The 21137-nt window shown below is 43.1% G+C and overlaps 1 protein-coding gene across 2 annotated transcripts in view; it reads right to left on the bottom strand.

Moving 5' to 3' along the window:
- Positions 1 to 12348: 12348 nt before the first annotated feature.
- GPR143 (G protein-coupled receptor 143) overlaps positions 12349 to 21137 on the bottom strand; it is a 30464-nt gene continuing 21675 nt past the window's right edge. For both annotated transcript variants that reach the window (XM_064437159.1, XM_064437169.1), the window contains exons 4-9: positions 20637 to 20731; positions 19181 to 19273; positions 18569 to 18678; positions 17105 to 17213; positions 14446 to 14563; positions 12349 to 13003 (exon numbers count right to left, since the gene is read on the bottom strand). In XM_064437159.1, the coding sequence (XP_064293229.1) occupies positions 12704 to 13003; positions 14446 to 14563; positions 17105 to 17213; positions 18569 to 18678; positions 19181 to 19273; positions 20637 to 20731 (825 nt within the window). In that variant the 3' untranslated portion in view covers positions 12349 to 12703. The remainder of the gene's footprint in view (positions 13004 to 14445; positions 14564 to 17104; positions 17214 to 18568; positions 18679 to 19180; positions 19274 to 20636; positions 20732 to 21137) is intronic.

The following is a 21137-nucleotide window of genomic DNA, read 5'->3' as shown; positions in this document are numbered from 1 at the left end:
CGGCGCTGACACCTCAAAGGATATGGTGGGAGCTTTTTAGCTTTAACGGGCTGAATGTTGTGTGGTTTTTTTCAGCTGGGTTTTATTCCACAAAATGGTACCCGTGGTACTTAGCGGGGGGATTCAACATGAAACGTGGGGTTTTTGCTTTGTGACCATGTAACACGCTGACCATTGACCGGAGCTAAGGCTGAAAGACTGGCAAAAGCCTTCAAAAGGAATTAGCACTCGGAACAGAGTCTTACGTGTCACATCATCTAGTCTTCAGGTGTTTAAGGACGTAGAGCATTAAGTTAGGATTGATGTGCAACATTTGGGAAGACTCAAGTCCTAGTAAACCTGGTATGCTGCTGATGAGCATGTTACTATGTCATCAAATACTCAAAAAAGGAAGTAATGCCCTTTCATGCCACTTGTCTCAGTTTGTGCTCTGAAATTTGCACAGCAGTAATGTACAATTAATTCCCTGTAATCGTACGGGTTGGAAGTAGGACAAATACGGTTGTTCAGCTCTCACAAAAGCAGGAGCCGCCAGCAGCCATCGTAACAGCTTCTCAAAATAAAGACCATGAGAGCGAAGGAGGCAGCCACCGCGGGGCTGGGCTTTAATAGGTAGCACTATAGAAAAGCTCTCGCTTCTTAAATAAATACTACAAAATGGTCCTATTTTTAGTCACATCGTTTCCAGGAATGTTTCAAGAAAATGTACGACTGTCAAACTAAAATTGTAGTTTAGTTTTCCTTTATTTAGCCTATAAATATTTACTTAGCCTGTAAACTATTTGACAACTAACACTGGAAGCATTGAGCAGTCCTGAACACTTGTTTCTCGCTTCTGTCAGTGTGCAATACAATAAAAGGGCATTTTTCTAGAGCTATTCTGGGAAGATGTAATATCGCAGCATCTCACGCAAAACCACCTATTTCCCCGCCATCTTTCCATGTATCATTTCCCATCAGGGAAAGATCAGCATCATCCATTAAGAGCGCATGTAATTTCGTATCTGAGCTCCATGCTCCAAAAAAGCAATTTTTAAAGCTTTGAAGCCTCTTATGTGAAGAAATTACTCACTTGGCAAGGAATTTATCATCCTTGCTGAGTCCTTTCCCAACAGGAAGGAAGATCTTTGCTTCCTTAGAGACAGTTTTTGTCTACTTCCTTTCGAATATGTTCAGAAAAGCAAAAGAATACAAAACCTAATAACCACAGGAAAGCAGCTGTAGCCTCTTTTCCTGCTGCAAGGTCTAACACCTTCTACCTTCACAGAAGAAGCCTTGACTTCACTGTGTAAATCATGAATACCTATCTCAATACAAAAAGTCAAGAAAAGATCCCTCTCATCCCTTCCCAAGACCTTTGCATTAAAAAACAGGGCAAAGTCGGCATCCTCGCCCTTCACTAGAGCGATTCACCTCAGTAAGAAATGCGCAACAAAGGAGACAGGGTGTAGCTGCAGAGCGCTGCCATTCTGCAGCTCCGAAGCTCAGAGTTCTCTTGCTAGGCTTCTGAAAATCAGTGGCATCAAGAGAGCATCGCGTCCCTACGTGCTGCCTTGCAGTTCCTGAAAAACTCTCAATGTTTTCTTCGAAGGCAAAAGGGAAAGGTCAAACCCTTAGAAAGGTTTTTGAGGCTTTCTGCAGTCCTTACAGCCACGGTGTCCTGCCAGAGGGACTGAAAGAGATGTCGCGTCCCTGCAGAGAGTACCGTCAGTGAGGTGGGCAGGATCACAGGCTCCTGAGCGTAACAGAAATCTGATGGGAAAAGTCCGCAGTGTGGTGTTGCCATCTTTTAAGCCCTGGACAACGGCTGCTGGTCGGCTTCTTTCCCACAGGCCAGTTTGGGGAGAATTGTGAGAAATTCCGGCGCAATGAGATGACCGTGTCTAATGACGCACCCTCTCGCCTTCCTCCGCAGAGGATGACACAGGCAGGGAGCCTGTGGTTTGGTCAGCCCACGCAGACACCCTTTTTTTTTTTCGTATCCATGTTAAAGGGCCGGGTCTCACAGCTCGAGCAGAGATGTTGCTGAGGACTGGAGTAAGAGATATAAAAATCTTTTCACAGACAAGACACAGCAGCTTTTAACAGAAAATCCTGCATCTCCTAGACAGAGTGGTTAAAAATACCCACGTGTCTTGGTACAAATAATGCTCTGGACCCTGTGCCAGAGTCGGCAAAAGATCCACGGATTCAGGTGTATTTCTCTAGATGCAAATTTGGAAACTGAAGGTGTTGGTACGGGGATAGCCACCATTCCTCATCACTGCAGAAGTTCCACCAGCCCTCCTGAGTCTGGGGAAGCTAACGGACGATTACCTGCCTACATCACCGCAGGTGCCTTACAACAACAACAACAACAACAAAACATTTCTATCAATACAAAGCAGCAGATCGCTCCCTGTTTTTTTCTTTCTGCAGGGTCAGTGAAGGGAGCAGAAATTATCAGAGCTCATGGGGGAGAGAGGGACTACTCCCACAGTTTCCCCTGCCAAACCTTACATAAAATTTACTTTAAAACAACCCCAAACCCACCCTGATCCATTTCCTGAGCCAAATCTATTGCAGTTCAGTAGGAACTGAACTCACAGCAGCACATGTAGCAGAAAACAAATAATTTCACCCTATTACATGTTGCCACCTGGTCACTCCTTTCCACGTTCTGAACCACAAAAGGTTTGGTGCTCATTCCTCCTTCAGTGGGAAGATGAGCTGATCAGTTCCCAAACGGAAATTCATTTAAGAGAATGAAGAACATCTTGCTTTCTGCTCTATCATTTTGACCTAATCCATTAATACTGTCTTTCTCTTTGCTGTGCCCTGTATGTCTTGGGCTGGGGAAGACATTATTGCCCTGTAACAGCTTTTTATCTGGATTATTTTCTAAGATGGGTTTGCCCTTTGGACTTGCTCCTTCTGAGCAAATATCCTACAGTAGCCTCTCAGAGGCCCATGTAGTAGATTATTCCTTGAGTTGGTTGAAATAAAACAAAACCAGCCAAACGCCCCAGCTGTCGCTGGCAAATGACCCTGAAAAGGAATGCTGAGAAGACAAAGCGATGGCAATTTAATGAGAAAATGATGCTGGATTTTTTGACGGTGTTTTTGAAGGATATTTGGGGGCAGTAGTGACTTGCAAGTCGAACATTTTATTTCAATGAAAGTTTAGGTTTTGGTAAGCAGAAAGCTTGTTCATCATTTCATTAGTGTATTCTGGGGAGCTTATTGTTGTTGGTTTTTAATAAAAGGCATTAACATTCAGGAGACAGCCACCAAAAATGTTCTAAAACAAAAGAAATTTAATTTAACAGTTTGCCCATCATCAGAAAATATAAAGTTATGTTAAAAAACAAAGAAGTACTTACATGTGTGTGTTTCTATGTATGTGTTCACTGACGTACAGGCTGTTTGTGTAATTGTACCTCAATATTTATCAGTTTCTTTTGCAAGTGTCTGCAGCGGCAGGACAAAAGGCAACCCCACAGTTTCATAGGTGTGATCAGAATTTCACCTGGCATAAAATGAATCCATTAACTGGGTATCTACAGTGTGATATCTTCATAAAATATACTAAAACGATACATAGCGGTAATGTACCAATAAAACTAATACCCAAAACAAGTGTTGTGGGAAAAAAACCCAACATTTTTTTAAGGTTCTACAGCCCCATAGCCAACAGGCTGGTGCTCAGGCAGCTCTGCTGCCAGATGCCAGTGCCAGGGGCAGGCAGCACCTGGCCCATCCCTCGCAGCCCCAGCAGGAGCCCAGGGCTCCCCCTGTAAAAATAAACGGTGCCAAACTGGAGCAAGGGGTCTCCTATTGCCAGACTCTAAGATCAGCATCGCTCGCTATTCTCCCCTCCTTTTGCCCCGGTGAAGAATTAATTTCATGAGCAGAGCGGAGGGGCTCCAAGGGCAGGAGGGGGACTGGCGTGGCGTCGGGGAGAGCAGCGGCAGCAGCACGGGCACTGTGCGTCCCACCACCCCGCTCCCTGGGGGCGGATAAATGCATCTAGAAGGGAGGATCAATTCTCAGACCCTTTGTGTCTTCAGCTCCCCAGCTCATGCCTTCCACAGGTTTCCAGTTAGTCAACATCAGCCTCATCACCATTCAAGTCGTAGCGCTTCCTAGAGTCAGACCCCAGCAAACAAAGGAGAAAGGCCTCTATTACATTTGAAGATATTTATTAAAAAGTCTTTTGTCTTTAGCAAAAAGTATTTTGTTAATGTAGACATGATGTTTTCTCATTTAAATTCAAACATTATATTGAAGGAAGCTGGGTATACCGGGTTTCAGACTATAAAATCTTTGGGAAATAAGGAAAAAGTCTCCTTATCTAGCCTCCGCTGCGTTGTTCTGGGTGTAACTGCATTCCTAGGGGATGGCTGACTGCCTGACACAGGTTTAGCAGAGCTGGGTTGTTACCCAGAGCACTTAGCATGGCTGGGGGAATGACTCTGATCCTTGACAAGTGTGTCTGGTGCCTTGGGGAAAGGGCTGGTGAGAAGAATGCTGTGTTCCCCATCACATGGAGGCGCATGACTAGGGGCAGGGTGGGCGGATGCCGCTTCACTGCCGCATAAAATATGTTACTTGGTTGAGTGCTTTAGCCTAAGGAGAGAGTTGCCTTCTTTGGGTGGGGGTGGTGTTTTGGTTTTTTTTTTCTTTTTCTCAGGGAAATTCACTCAAGATTTGCTGTAGCAGGCAAAACAGGAGCAGATGCTATCATGTGGCTACAGCTGCGATGAACGGCTGCCAGTGTTTTCGTGCTGTCCTCAGCCTTGGTGTCCTCTGAGGGGGGAGGACAGTACAAGGACAACCCAGCCAACACAGCTGGTTCCTTGCATTATGCAAAAAAATCCACCACACTGTTTTAAACCCATGTCTTTAAAATGTACCTTTTTAATTAGCATGAAAAAGAAGTCATGTTTGGGCTTACAGTTTTTCAAGACTTTTCAGGAAGCTCCCAGACAAATCAGTGGGTATGTATCTCTCCAGAGGCAGCTGGAGAGCAAGGATCCAAGGCCTCGGCATCCCTCTTGGCTAGGCTGTGTGAAAGTGTTCAGTAGGTCATGAGAGGCAGAGGAAAGCTGGTGAAAAACTAGGTTAGGACAAGGCTTGGCCAGCAAAGGTTGTCTTTATTAACAGACACGCTGTCATCCTGTTCTCCAGAGGGAGAGAACCCATCTCAAGCTACCACGGCTCTTTTCCACCCCGTAAGCCCAAGGTTCCTTCCCATGGAAGCGAGGGCAGAGATTGCCTGAATTTCAGCCCAATATGACACCAGGGCACAGAGACCCAGAGTCCCCTTGGGTACTGTCACCCACAGCAGGACAGAGCCACAGGCAATAGCGAGCTGCCACCTCGCCAGCCACCACACGTCAAGGCCCAGCTTTGCAAGACACAAATGACACCTGTGGAAAAGCCTGAAAGCTTAAAAGGATTCTTGTCCCTCCAAAACGTGATAAGTCCCAGCAACCAAGCGACGGAGCAACACAAAGTCTTCCCGTCATTTTCATCACTGGATGGTTTCTACGATGTCAGCGTGCTCCTCCCTGCTGCCGGGGATGGGAAAGCAGTACTGCCGCTGATAAACCCTGGTGAAGTAATGAGGCCTGAAGAAAAAAGTTGAAGAAGACCCCCCCTTCTGATGTTACAAAAAAAAGTCAGGTCTTCAAAGCTGTCTCGGGCTTTTTTTAACTGCAGATCTTCTCATTTATAAACAGATGATAAAGACTCCTTTTATACATCAAACATCTTTTTCAGTGGATGCTTAGGTGGATTTCATGGCTGTCTTCCTATTTATTGCATTCAGGTGACACAAATTACTTGGTGGGCTTTTTGGCATACCGACTTTTCTTTTTCAACTGACTGGTATCATTACTCAAATTGACTGTGTTATTTTTATACAAATACTGTTTTTACTTTCGGGCAAGCAAAGAATACCCAATTTCTTCTATTCAAGCTTTGCAGGGCAAATTTACCTGTTGTAAATTTTTGTTCAGATTAAGATCATACCATACTCGTATTTGTAAATATAAATGACAGGATGATTTTCATTCAGAAGCTTTGTAGAGAGACGCTCTGACATGCATGGCTGTTAGTTTCTAACCACAGCGGACTAACAGCTCCAGCTGGAATGCCCTTCCTTGCCAGAGATGGCAGCCATTTTGTGATGCACATCAAAGCCACCGGCTCCCTCATTTTCCTGAGTGAATTCAGTCTCCAGATCCTTCAAAAGGCTCAGATGATGAAATGCTCCATGCACGCTCCCAGCTCAGAAACAACAATGTGAACTTCTTTAATGCCCATTAGTCCGTGCCCAATGCCTGACCAAAAGCCCTAACGGGGTGAGGGTGAGAGCACAGCTCACAGGAGGCTTTGAATCACAGACTACTTGAGGCTGGAAGGGACATCTGGAGGTCACCTGGCCCAACCCCCTGCTCCAGCAGGGCCACCTGGAGCTGGCTGCCCAGCATGGTGATACGGGGGGCTAGATGTCAGGCCCAGGCGCTTCCAGGGCTTGTCCCCCAGGGCAGCTCCCGCAAAACGGACGCCTGTGGTTTGGGAGTCGAATTAAGACTGCAAACTGTTTTCAGAGAAGCCAACACACTGTCACTGGATGACAACGGGTTTCAGTCCCCCGCTACAGCAAAACTGGATTCATACCAGTGCTGGAGAACTGAAGCACTTCTTAAGCCACAATTGCCTTTTATAACAGAGCCTTCCCCTGGTCTCGCCACGAGGCTTTTAACCTGTTCAACCAAACAAAATGGAAATGTGAATTCAAACCAACCCTGTACAGCCTCCTCAGTAAAAGCTGCATTCTTCTTACAGAAGGTTTTCCATTAAAAAGTAGTCAGAGAAACTCCAAGTGGGGTGGAGAGCTAGCGTCTGCTGGGGAGAAAAGCAGTCACTTGGGCTATTTTCCTACATCCCTGCTAAAGACCTGCAAAATGCTATATTCTGCCTGCCAACTGCTCAAGCAGCAGCAGATCACGTAATGCTTCACCAGGACTGAAATACATTACAGCGATTTTTCTAAGGGGACTCCTGCAGCTTCTTGTAGCTGAGGCTTTCTGTCTGCTAAATCCTAATCTTATCTGGAAGGTGCCCAGAATATATCCCTCACTCAACATCATAGGATATTTTATTTCAGTGGGATTGCTCATTTCACCTTCATGAGAAGCTGATTTGTTTTGGAGTGAGGAAAGGGAAAGCTAGGACACTTCCGCTCTGAAGTATTTGTTTCCTCACCCTACTCAGGTGACTCCGGGCAGGGAAGTCTCCCTTGTTATCCCCAGTCCATATTAACATCAATTAACATGCTCAGTGTGAACACCCACACAAGCTGGCATTCCCATGTCCTACACATTTATGCTGCTTTCACTGCGCCATGCAGCTTACGGCTTGTACACGGCCAAACTCCAGCTCTGACTCCATTAACTGGTTTTACGTGACTCCAACTTCCCAGACCCATTACAGCTTTTTCTAAAACTTTGGGCATTATAGTCGTTTGGGCAAAGAAGGCACCTACCATAACACAGACAACTAACAGATATCTTTTTCTAGTAGTTCTTTAACACAGTGTTGCATTTTCACCTCTCATTCTGCTTGTAAAAGGTACTCAAAATAAAATTTGAAATACATGTAGGCTCAGCCACACAGCCCTGCAGAAGCAAATACAGCTAACAACATATTAGAGTCAACTCTATGTCATTATAAGTGAAAACTTTAACTAATGCTCTAATAAACACAATTGCCCTGAACCTGCCTTATCCCATACTAACTGGTGAAAACACGCATGATGTATGAGACACTGAAGGAGCCCATCAAATTTATTTTGTTTTGTTATCAGCTAACCACTTCACAAAATAATCACTCCTGCAAAACACAGAGAAGCTTGAACTAATTTCCAGGGTTCTAAAAACTCCCTAATCCTGAAGACATTCGAATCAAGATTTAGAGATGAGCTTTCTACCTCTGAGCCATAAATGTTTCTATATTAATTAGAAACATGGGCTTTTCTACATGGGATGCCACCTTTGGGTCTCACCAATGTTTCCATTATATTGCACTTGACCCAACTCACACGGTCCCATTGGCTGTGGTGGGTTCCAGCAAGGCCACTCACCCGGTCAGTCTTTCAACCCTCACTCCAGCGATGCCATGAACAGCAAAACCTCTTCTCAAGGCTTTTAATCACACAGCACATACAAAAACAGCCCTGCCCCACTGCTGGTCCTTTCTGTAGATTGAGCCGTGCAAGTTCACAGCCCAGCAGGTCCTCACGGTACCACACATTTAAGCACACGGAGCAGAGGCCTAGGGATGGCTACAGTGGTTCTCTTTCTAGGTATGACGGTCTGACTGCTTTTCTAGGACTCTAGCTGGAGAGAGCTAGAAAGACACCTGTTCTTGTTAGCTGTGCGGAAGAAAATGCTTTAGTTGGCTTTAGGGTTTTGTCAGCCGTTTGAAAACTTTACCTACAAATCCCCTAATAAGTTTAGCTCTCTGAATGTTTAAGAGTTTGCTTAGAGGTGTGGTGGGAGAACCAACTCTCCACACAGCTCACGGCATATCTTAGGGAACAGAAACTGTCCAGGAAAAAGATTCAAATGCAACCCTGGATTTGATTGTGCTCCCTGTTTTCCTCTCAGTAAGACTTCATCTTCTTCAGCTGCCAACTTCAATGTCCACACAGATCCACATCTGTTCCGCAAAGGATGCGTGACCCAAACATCATCTGACCTGTCTTAAAATTAGCTACCATGTAGTTTAGTGATTTCCATCTGAGATTACTGTAAGATTAAGGAATAAGGGAAAATTAAGAAAATTGAAGATGATCAGATAAATTTTCATTATGAATACACAAGGACGGCTTCTGAATTACAGGTTACGTCCTGTTACACGGGGGATGCAGGAGGGGTGGAATCACATTTAGCCTTTCACTTCCTAGCTTTCTCTATGTATTTGGTCTACAAGACCAGAGGAAGGGCTTAATGAGGGGTGTAGTTAGTATTTTGGTATTCAGACATATGGTGGACCTCATAAATGCAGAGCTTTTGTATGCAAAAAGTCTACATATTCAAGTAGTTTATGATTTTACTAGTGCTCGTGTTTCAGCTTTCCAATTAGCCTAAACATCTGGCCAAATAAAATAGTAATTAAAGGTATGAGACAAATAAATACCATCCCATGCGTCCTCTTCCACCAGAAGAGAACAGCTAGGGGTGGTTAAGAAAGTATTACAGGATATGAGAGGACACTTTTCCTGGAATTTTTCATTTTATCTTTGAGGGCTTAAAAATAAGTTTTGGTGAACACAGAGAACACTTGCTGTGTATGGTTGGCTTTGATAAGCTGGCTGGGAGGCGAGGGGGGTGTTAAACAGAGGCAATTCTGCTGCACTGCCCTGTATACATAGACAACCTTTATATGCGATTCCACTACAACAATTTTATTTCAGTGCATAGATCAACCTTTTTTTTTTCCTTCAGTAAATTCAGGAAGGCTTTGTTGTGCTCTGGTATGCCCAAAATATAACAAGCTAAAACTGACAATTGCTGTACTCTCAAAGCATGGACTTTAGCTACACATATTAGATGATACCTGATCGCATTCCCTATTTACTCCTCCTCTCAGTGACACTTTGCTGTTCCAGAGAAACAGATGTATTTCTGCTCACAAACTAAAGATGTTCCCAACTGCCCTCCCACAGATAGCATAAGGTGAAGAAAATAGACTCTGCATCTATGTTGGTATTGACAAGATCTTTCCCCTGTTAATCCAAGCCATGTTTGAAACATACCTTAGAAAACAAATATTCAGGCCAGAGACAAGCACTTCCCACATTCAGCAGAAGCAGCCTGCCAGCACGCTCCTAAAAATAAGCATTTTTGAAGCAACCCTCTGTACCATCGTAGGCTAGAAATCTGGATGCAGAAATTAACACACTGTGATAACTATGCAGATACAAATCATTGTCCAAATGAAAACTAGGATGTTTTTCTATGTGCAGATAAGCACCAGGCTCCTGTCAGGAGAGGGTAGGTGGCACATTTAAGAAAGCAGCGTTCAGGTCAGTGTTGCAGCAATACTGTCCAGGACACGGTGCCTATAGCATGCTCTCGCTGACCCTCGGAGCAAACACTTAGCTCCCCGCAAAATGCAGCCTGCTGCGGCAGCCTGAGGCCACCCCACAACGTGCACGCAGCAAGCGCCGGCAGCGGGGGCAAGCGGGAGATGCACTTCAAAAGCACGCTCCTGATGGGAAGGGACAGGCACACCCTGCAACACTTGGCAAAGGCAATGCTTTGCTTGAGCTGTTGACCGGTGAGGCAAGAACAAAGTCCGTGCGGGGTAAGATCAAATACGGTCATGGTTACACATGAGCAGAATCAATTAATACCCCATTTTAAGCTGTGGAGGAACGTCTTGTGAACATTCACCAGAGGCTGGGAACAGCAGGTAAGGAAATTCTCCTCACACCTACTTCTTTTGCAAGTTAAAAGTTGCTGTTGGTTTGCTCCGCTATGCCCCACTTCATGTTCTCAGTGCATCAGCATTAGTGTTTAAGCTCTCAGGTGACTCCTAATCTTTCATGATGGCATCCCAATACAGAGACATGCTACACACACCCCAAGGACAACCTTGAAAGAAGGAGAAAGGGAGGGAAGAAAAGTGCAGCCCTTGCAGGAGGATGCCCCAGCACAGGGGAGCTCCAGCACCAGCAGCCACCTGGCACCGCTCAGGGGCTGCTCATCTGCCCCCGTCCCACGTAGGCCCTGCAGCAGCGGAAGGAAGGAGGGATTAGTTGTTCAGTCCTCCCACAGGGCCTCTCGCTGCAGCCTGTTACCTCCCAAGCGCTTTCATGCCACATGATGATTCCCATGAAGCCAGAGGCTGTTTATTTGGTTTTAGGGTTTTGTAGCTTGGCCCACGCCCTAGCATCTGAAAAGGTTTACCAACAACTCCACCTCTGCCTTTTTCCTGATCTTTTGAACCCTACAATGATGGGTATTGCACCAAAAATGTGGTCTCTATTTCATAAGGATCAATATAAACTGCCCCCAGGTCCCTGTGCTTTCTCTTCATACTTGGCTAGGAAAGAAGTGACTGTGATGAAAAGAAAGGCTCTGGTGATCTGCCAGTATTTCTGACAACTAGAACAGCAACATAAAGCCATAAAACCACAGAGGCTTCTACAGGGCACGATGTAGAAGATTTGCTACAAACCAACCACAGCTCTGTAATGATCTGCCTAAATAATTAACGGATCATTGTTTAACACCTTTGTACCAAATGATTGCTTCAAGAAGGTGTTTTATTTAAAATAGCAAATCAATATTTTTCTGTATAGCTTCTGCTAAGCCTGCTTCTCCAACCATCCTGGGACTCCCCTCAGCAACCCAACAGCTTAATAACATGTTATTATTGCACTAACCTTTCAGCTGTCTTTAATAATATATTTAATTTCTTTACAATAGCTGGGGCTGAACTGGATTGGAAAAGAATGGTGTGGACAGCCAGTGAAGTTGAGCCAAAATGGATGTGAAGAGGGTTTTAAAAAATAGGTTTTGTTTTATGCCCGTGCCTTTGGTCAAACTGACTTGTAAACATCTTCCAGCACAAACAGACTTAATTCACACTACTTTTACTTTTGATATGAAGTTAAAAGCCTGTGGTAGACATGACCATCATTTTTTCTTAACTTTCAACCGGTCTGGGGAATTGTTTGGATATAGGTACTTAGGGCACTGCACCAAAAGAGGTATGTATCTGAGAAGATAAGGAGCGTGGATTTCATATCTCTTCGTTCAGCAGACGAAGACATAAAATGGAGCACACCTCAGCAAAAGGGCTATTGATTCCAATTATTCTGGCTTTTGATGAGCATTCAGACCATCGAGGTGTTTTTTGCAAATGTTACCTCTTACTGCACCTGCCCCTAACAGTCACAACCCTCTTAGACAAGTACATATAAGGACCACTGAATCCATACTAAAGAACAGTTTGAAGGGTTATTTTTGCTTGAAGGAGTGAACTGGAGCCACTATTCTGAAGCGTTTATGGAGCCTAGACTGGGCTTGATATTTTTTTTAAAAATAGCCTTTCAGCACCCTAGATAAAACCAAACAGAAAATTCTTATAAACAAGCTAAAAGGCTATTTCAGTGAGATTCTACACGAACAGGGAATATTTGTGCTTATGTCAAAGTTTTCTGTCAGTAACGTTTCACCAGAGTGTCAAGGCTGGAAATGGTGTCTCAGAAATCCTAGAGCTGTAATTCTGGGTGAGGAATTTTATGCTGAGCAAGGCAAGCAAGGCAACACATTTAAAAACCCAACATATTAATAGTCCATTTATTTAAACAAAAGGCTCTCCTACCATACGGAGGCTACAAGAGAGATTAAAACAGAATGGATGAAAATGAATCATAAGTAAGATACATCTTTGCAAAGATAACCTCCTGCTGAAAAATGATCAGGCTTTTATACCTTTTAACACATCTCCCATAAGGCAAATGAAGACATAAACCATAATTTCTCTCAATTTCACACGCTCTTTCTCACACAAACACACACGTTATAGGAAATGCCATCAAGTCATTGGGCACAAACCTAATTCCAGAATACGGAGCGGTTCATACAGTTTTATGATTCTTGACAACCTGAGAAATGGGATCCAGCTCTGCACCTATAAACTACCAGCCCTGGTAGATGGGAGAGCTCCTGGTTAACCTGTCATCGCCGCTAGTGTTACTTTCAGACAACATGCTTATAGCCTCATCGGTCTGCTGGCTGTCAGTTGTCGAGATCTTCTTTGAATCATGGATGTTGCTTTGGTAATTCACTGGTGAGGGATAGGCATTTTCACCCGCAGTTGATGAGGACATCGATTCCCAGGGTACTTCTCTCTTTCGCCATTTCAGGTCCACTCTCCATCCCGTCCAGCCATAGAAAGCTAATGTGAAGAGGAAGCCTTGCATCGGATTAAGAACCCCCTAGGAAAGAGAAGTGCAACAGGAGTTACACCAGCAAGGCTTCACTTTGAACTCCAGCAAAACACTTTGCAAACATTAACAACTTCCCTTTCACGGAACAACCGCTGTCTTTAAAAGATGCGATTTGCATGCAGGTAAAAGTGTGTGTTGTTCCCATTGCGGACACAAACAAGTTGGAGTGAAATAGCACGACCTGTTATTCCCATATGCCGAGGCCGTCCCAGTGAACAATAAGCGCCGAATGGTTTTCTAGCATGAATTTTAGCTGGTCAATCCCCCGGTGTGTTTTTAACATTCCCCACAAGCTCTAGACTTTTTTATTCACAAAGCAAATATTACATTTTTCACTAGAAGCCAAGTCAAATATATGAGAGACACTAGCACACACAGAGTCAAGTTTTTAAAAATAGCAGCAATTGATCTGCCTGGAATTGCTGCAGATTCCTGAGCCAGTGAAAAAGTCCATCAAAGTGGGATGGAGAAACAGGGAGAGACACTGAAAAAGAAAACTCAAGTGATTTCCAAACAAATTGTTCACAGCGCTGTGGGATGCTCGGCAAGTAAATGGCATTAGCTGTTTCTATTTTTCTCATTGGAAAAGAGCAAATTATTTTTACAGCCAATTTAAAACATAGCTCAGTTCCTAGGCCTGACCTCTTGCTCTGCAGGTGAGCGGGAGCAAGGTCCCTGTCACATGAATGTGACTCCTTGTCAGAGGAGGAGCAGTTGCATCGCTTAACCCTTCAATACAGAACTGCTCAAGGGCTTAACTACACAAAGCACACTCAGACCTTACAGGTATTTAATAGCTCCAGAAGAAACTTTCTTGGAAAAGCAACCTGCAATATCACATCTGTAAAATCCTTTGTCAAATATTCCAGTAGGAGAAAAGAGGGTAGGATACAGTTATAAGCCAGCCTCTTACAGCTATTTTGTGGTGCATTGCTTTCAAGATTTTTCATTTATTTATCCCTGAATAATTACCCAAATATCATGATATAAGATGCAATTATTCTTTATAATAAACAAAACCCTGGTCACAAACAGAGAGTTACCAGAAAATGCCCATTTTATTGGGGAACCTTCGGGAATCGTGAGCTAAACCTTCGTAGCTTGCTTTATGGCAGAGGTTAGCGAGGTTAGACTAGAAATCATTGTAGTGGTCTGTTCTGGATCTTAAAATGGGTAGCAATCACTCACAGAGAGAATGCATACTCCACTAAATGGGAGAAAAAGTTGGCCTTTGGTGCATTTTTGGCAAAGTTTATATGTGAAAAGCATTCCCAGTGACCGCTCCTTCCTCTCTTACTTTCTGCTTTTCTTCCTTGATTTTCAAAGTGTTTATATTTCCCCAAAATCACAAACCACCAGCTACACTGGTGCTGTTCCAACAGTCTTATAAAAGTAATTTCTAAGACTAAGCAATGTCACGGCTGAAGTACCATTATAATCCATGTGATCAGCGCAGCACTTCTGATGTTTTTCAGGAGCAGTTCATTGATATCTGGCTGCATTTCGAGGTAGAACAAAAGGCTCTCGTTGATGATATTAGATGACCAGCTATTGCAGTAATAAAGAAGAGGAAGAGAACAAGACAGTTATATATATGTGTGTATGTGTATGTTAAATATGCTTTACTTTCAAATTACAGAAATTAGGATCACTAATAAGGAGAGTGAGGTTTTTTTAATGTTAAGTCTCAATCTGAAGGGACCAGTAGGTCCCTGTGACCAAAAACCAGACGCTTACCTGCTAGCCCAGGCCTAGTCAAAGAAGTCAGTATAACAAACACACAAACAAACAAACAAACAAACAAGCAAGCAAACAAGAACCTGACCATTTGAGCTTGCTGCAGAGCAGTAAATTGAGGATAAAACTGAGGTGATACACAACTGTGATCCTAACAGGAACATCGTGCGTGCTGACTTCTTTTGCTTGCGTCTATAGAAGGATACTGCTCACAGAGAAGGAAACCAATTTTATGCTTGGGTGTTGTAAAAGGCTGCAGAAACTCTAGCTGGAGTTAGAATTTCAGGGTGAAATTACAGCAGACTTTCAAAATGTATGTTAAAAAACTACAAAACAAAACCAAAGTCTACTTTAAAATCCTTGAAAAAGCCATCAGCTTTATGGAATAAAGGTAATTTCAGTTTCCAAAGGTTAAGCATAATCAAACCTCATCCTGTGAAAGAAACTGAGGACATTCTACAGTAAATAAAGGTTATAGTAAAGGGCTGTAACTTCTTGTGACTTCTAAACAGTCAGACCTGCGCTTCTTTACAGTTTCAGACACACTGCAGTGTTGGAAAAGAAACCATCAGCACTTATGCCATACTTTCTATACCTGTTCTTCCTGCAATTATATTTTTAACACAGTGTAAAACCTGCTCTCCCCTCCCAAATCTCTTCCACCCCGTTTTGCCCCAACCTGCTGTCTCTGACTAACTCATCTCACATTTGACCTCTGGGATGGAAGGGCAACTTCCCTAAGCTTCTGAGATGGGACTGCCTCAGTTTTTCCGTACAGTAACCTTTGAAAGCGTGCTTACACTCTAAAACTTACATTTTATCATGAAAACAAGACCCAAAACTAGAGTCATGTTTATTTTTTTTAATAGGAAAGCCCAGAACGAGACAGAATGGAAATAAACAAACTGTGTCCTTAGGGAACTGGTCCTTTCTTTCATGCTTGCTCCCAGACCAGCAAGCTGGCCACCATTCCTGAGGTTGCAACACACTTCTGTGGTGCCTCTGGACTCCAGAATAAGGCTCGTTCTTTCCACAACCCTGGAAGCCTGGCTAAATCTCTGCTCCTCATTATTTCAACAATTTCCAGGAAGCCATGCTGCAGGCTTGTTCACCGCTCACTCTCTCCCCCTCTCCCGCTGGCTACCCCACCCTTCGCACTAGAAACCTCTCTCCCGGGTCAAGCGGACCCTGCTATTCCCCAAGAAAGGGCAATCATTTCCCTCCAGTGTACAGCAGCCAGGAGAAGATCAAAAGGCAGCCTGTCTCCCTGCTTAGCCTTTTAAAGCAATGTAACATGCATTAATGTACCTGCATATATAAAGTAAAGTAGCCGTAGAGACTGTGAAGTTTGTCCAAGTCATTTCACTACTCCAGGACCATTTCCTTCCTCCCCATCACTTGTGGAACCCACGTAAGTAGTAAACACGTCACAGCAGTGACCACTTCTTGCTAGGTCACCGCACAGGCCCTTGTAGAGCGGATGACCACCCCTTCTGGGGCCTTTATTGCTGTGTGATAATTGTGAGATTGCAGTAAGAACTGCTTCCTGCAAAAGGAGGCTCTGTTTCAGCTCAGTTTTGCTGTGTGTATCCAGTACCTCTGGTTCCAGTCACCACTCCGCTGGATGGTGCTGCTGGAGCAGAGGCGCAGGGATTTGGGGATGAGGTATGCAACCTCCCTCCTTCCCCACTTCCCTTGTTTCCTCCTGTCTCTCCTCCCTATCTCTTTCCTGTCCTACCCCAAAGCGATATTTTCATGGAGGAAGATGAATATTAAAAAAAAAAGGCTAAATTATCAGAAATTTCACACACAGTCATGTGGAGGTTTCTTTTCTGGCATATAACCCTGTATTTGCAGTCAACATCCATGCTTTTTTCACACACTCGGGATCTGCAGACCACAGAGCTGTCTGCATTATGTAATCATAGTCAGGGCCATGAAGCCAGTCTTAGAAACATATTTATTGTAGGTTTTCAGTGATGTGTTTGGTGACAAGAGGCTCTGAGAAATCTTGTGTATGGAAAGCCATCTATCAGCCACAGTGCTGGGAAGCTGTTGTTCCAGACAGCTTTAGTCTATGCTCAACCTTTTTTTTTTTTTTTTTTGCCATTGTTTCTTGGGGTTATTGTTTTCCTGTTGGTTAAACATTTTTATCATTTCCTCGCAGCCTTGTGATGCTACATGAGTGATTCAGCTACTTTGTCAACTAGTTTAGAACTACGCCTTCATTAGCCACCTTCCCCTCCAAGCCTAAAGACAAACAAATGAAGCAACCCATCAGACTCTATTCTAGTCCCCGACCCTCTCCAGCTGGGAAAAAGGCAGTTTAAAACAAAATAATGCACCACTTACCAAATGACGAATACCAGCATAATTTTGAAGTAGCGGATCTGGATCTCTGTCCCCAGACGTCTTTCATTCTCTGTGTAAATCCCTTGCCTCCCTTTCAGTAAGGATGCAACTGGAAAGTATACAATTATGTTCAGTAATATACATGTATCTTGTTAGTTATAGGAACAAGGATCCAGAAGATAGATGTCTGTAAAGAGGGAACAAATGAAAGGATAGACTTGTCTCCAGCAGCAGTTCAGAAGCTGGAAGGACCATCGTCGAGGAATCTCACATATAGCCTAATACTAAAGGAAAAGAAGCACATCCATTATGGATTCCTAAAATGAGGGATATCCTACTAGCTGGTTTTTCTTCTCTCAATCCCACTGAAAATAGAAAATAGTATGGTCAATGTACTTTTATTTCATAACAAAAGGTAGTGCTCACAACTTCTATATAATGTGTGATATAATGATTTATTACATGAAGTTTAGACTAAAATAGAATGCATTCTATCCTATTATGCACATTATCTTTCACTGTGCAATTGATACAGCATTGGCTACACCTCTAAAACTTGAAGGCGTAATGTCAGCAAATATATAAATAGTTATGCCACATGCTGTTCGGATATCACAAGGAATATACATATGCACAAACACAAATATACTCAGTGTGTATTTTCCCATAAAAAGAGCAGCTTTTCATAGGAGCAACTTTTTAAAGCCACAACTGTTCCTTTGAAAATTAGTATTACTGAGGGATATGGGATAGAAGAAATGAAGACTGAACTGAGAATACAAGGTCTTCTGTTGCTGTTTTTATATATTCAATGTGTAGATGATAAGTATGAATTCAGGTACTGCAAACATCTAGCACAGGCCGTATTACATACAAAGAATGCATTGGATCTGTGGGGTTTTTTCAGTCTTGTTTCTTCAAAGCCCTGGAGAATAAATCAAATGGGAACTTCAAGATCCCATCTGAGTTGTGTACAGTTCCCATTTGTTTCATAATCTCAGAATTAGGAGTGACAAAATTCTGATCAGATTTTTTTTTTTTAAAGGTTCAGGGCTTCCAAGAAGTTAAATCAACTATCAGATCTCACAAACTTTATTTTAAAACCAGAATAAATTCCATTTCAAAATCCAGGTTGGTATCAATACTACAATAATCCCCACTATACATTGCCTCAAATACTTTAAATCAAGAGTAATTTAGTAACATAGAAACACCTTTGCCAATCTGCAGCAGAGGTTTATAACAGCATAGCTTGAGTATGTCATCAGAGTAGGTCTCTCAGGCAAATTTCCCATCAAGATGGCATCTTCATTTCAATAGGTGATTCCCTCCCACCCTTTGCTGTATCTCTATGTTTTAATGAGGAGGTATCCCACACCACTGAATACACAGGCATGACCTTTTACAGTATTGTTATGCTGCTAAATAACAAATACTGACTGATGCTGGCCATTAGGAACATACCTGCTGATACCGTCCTCCTAAACAGGATTGGGTTGACCACCAGCACTAGCAGGAGTGGGGCATAGGTTGTGATGTAATGTGGGATTGCATGCTCCAAGCCATTTTCACAGCTGAGAAGAAATCATTAACAGCTTATGCATATTTATTTTTTTCACAGCCGACAGTTCTGGCTATTCTGTGTCTCCTTTAACTTAAAAAAAAAGTAAAAGGAATGAAGCAAACACACACTAAACTTGTAATTCACAGACCTTCACCACCAGTTCAAATGGGACACAAGGTTGATTTTTAACATGCACTATCTGTCCATTTTTCTCAAATTCAAAGGAGCAAATACAAAGCTAAAACCAGGAGTGGGAGAACAGTGGCTCATAGCAGAAGCTGTATCACAGCCCTGCAGCATGCCCAACTGCTTGTATTGCCTGGCATACTTCTTCAGGGCCCCCTGAAATCCAGGCAGGTATTTCCAGAATACTCACTGACTCTGTGGGACACACTTGTCAAAGATGGAAAAAAGCCCAACATTTGGATGTCTGTCTCTGAAGCTGACCGAAAGACATTCAAATGACCGGAGAGCGCTATGATTTCGCAGCCTGTTCCCAGAGCCCTGCTTACCTGGAGAGAGAAGGGTAGTAAAGCAGTGCAATTCCCTCCACGCAGAGCATCACCGCGAGGCCCCACGTCATCATGTGGTACAGCACAATCGTACTGCAGGCACGAAACAGGGCAGGTGTTAAGTAAAGATACCAAAACTTACATTTTCCACATTGCAACTTAATAATAGGACCCTCGCTGGGACAGAGCGTTACAGATATGAAATGGTGCAGAACAACGCTGGCAGTACATTAAACTAAGGAAAGCACATGGGGTGGGGGGGTGCATTCAGAAAAAGATTGAGCCAAAGCAGTTGTTCACAGGTTTGCACACAGAAGTCCTGTGTCGTCCAACCTGTAGGGTGGAAAGCCTTTCCCTTATCCCCAAATCTCCAGAAGGAACCCCTGCATCCTTCATTTCTCCTGCAGAGATCAAATTAGGGGATTAAAACTTAAGAATGGAGCCAAACAGTCAAATAACCAACCCTTCTGTAATTTGCAGAGAATTATGTTTAACTTTCAGAGTTGGGTACTGCTCCCATCTTATGGAGATTCAGATCTCTGTGTGTAGAAAGTCTTCTGCTGTTTACTCTGATCTTAGAATCAATCTCAAACACACGTGAGTTTTTTGGTGAACAAGGATGGTGGAAGGAAGGAGGTCCCACGTGTTTCAGACTAGAACTACGGGACTTCACAAAATCAGGTTAATCCTCCACAGGCTAAAGTTAAATTAGAAATCCTCACTTTGATAATATCTGCCAGATGAACCATGTATCCAGTACCTGACTGCTCAGTATCACCTGGAAACAGTCACATAATAGCATATTTAACAGTAGCAACTGAAGGTCAATTTGCCCTTCTAACAACCAACTTAGAAACACCTTATAGCTTCTGTCTGGCATTAAAGCATGGTACTTTCCAAAGCATTTAAGTTCTTCTGTTGCATGAAAATGTATAGTAAAGAGATATTTTTCTTTAAAATTTTACAAATGTGATCAGAAGCGTAATAATGACAACACTGAGAAGCAGATAAAATAGAAAATCTGAGAAAAAAAAACAAACCTGGAGAATGAACTATATGAAATTCATCACTTTCCCCCTACTACTTTTGTATCACTTTTTTATTTTCAGGATAAAACTCTTTTTGCCACAAGAATCAATTTCAGGTACAGAGCAGGGACAAAAGTAGTTATCTCACTGCAATAAAGTTTATAGAGCCCAATCTGCTCCCTATTTTTCCAAAGGTTAAATGAATTCAGTTACATTTAAATTCCAGTTCGACAAAACCAAATCAATATCTGAGTATTGCCCTCGCAGTTTAAGCACTTAGCACACCACTCATCCGTACCATTACCTGCCAACCGCATGAGCATCAGATGTTTGTACAAGATTCACTTACACACTTAGGTAGCTGCAGACAAGCACGGACATACAGTGTAGGAAGGAAAATAACAAATTCAGAGCTTTAACTCCGGTACCTCAGTCCAGCTGATCTTCTTACCACCAAGTAAGAATCAACGGCATAGCAAAACAACCACCAGAAGCCAGCGCTATATAATAGCTGGATCCACATCTGCAGGCAGAAAAATGCCAAATGTCACAGCTGCTTCTCAAGTACCGCTGGGGACAGGGGAGGGACTCAAACCTTTAGCCTGGTGATCTGTTCTTTAAATATGTGTATTTTCCAGCTGGGTTTATGAGGTATGAAAACCTACTCAAAATCACAGGAACAGCACTGCTGTAGCCGACGGGTCAAGTCACAGGTAAATTGAAAGGCATTTGCTTTCACAGCTTATTCTGTTGTTTAGAAAACCTGTTCTTTACCTCTCCAGTCCTAACCCTCAACTTCATGAGTGAAGCCAAATGAAATTTATAGTGATGATATTTTAATTTTAGGTTAAAATTTCAGTAGGTTCTCAGTAGCTGAGGCATGAAAATATAGCTGAGGTCAGCCATCACCACATTGTGCCTACGCATCA

The sequence above is a fragment of the Phalacrocorax carbo genome, chromosome 1 (genome assembly GCF_963921805.1).
Source record: "Phalacrocorax carbo chromosome 1, bPhaCar2.1, whole genome shotgun sequence".
Lineage (NCBI taxonomy): Eukaryota > Metazoa > Chordata > Aves > Suliformes > Phalacrocoracidae > Phalacrocorax > Phalacrocorax carbo.
This window is presented reverse-complemented; position numbering and strand designations above follow the sequence as displayed.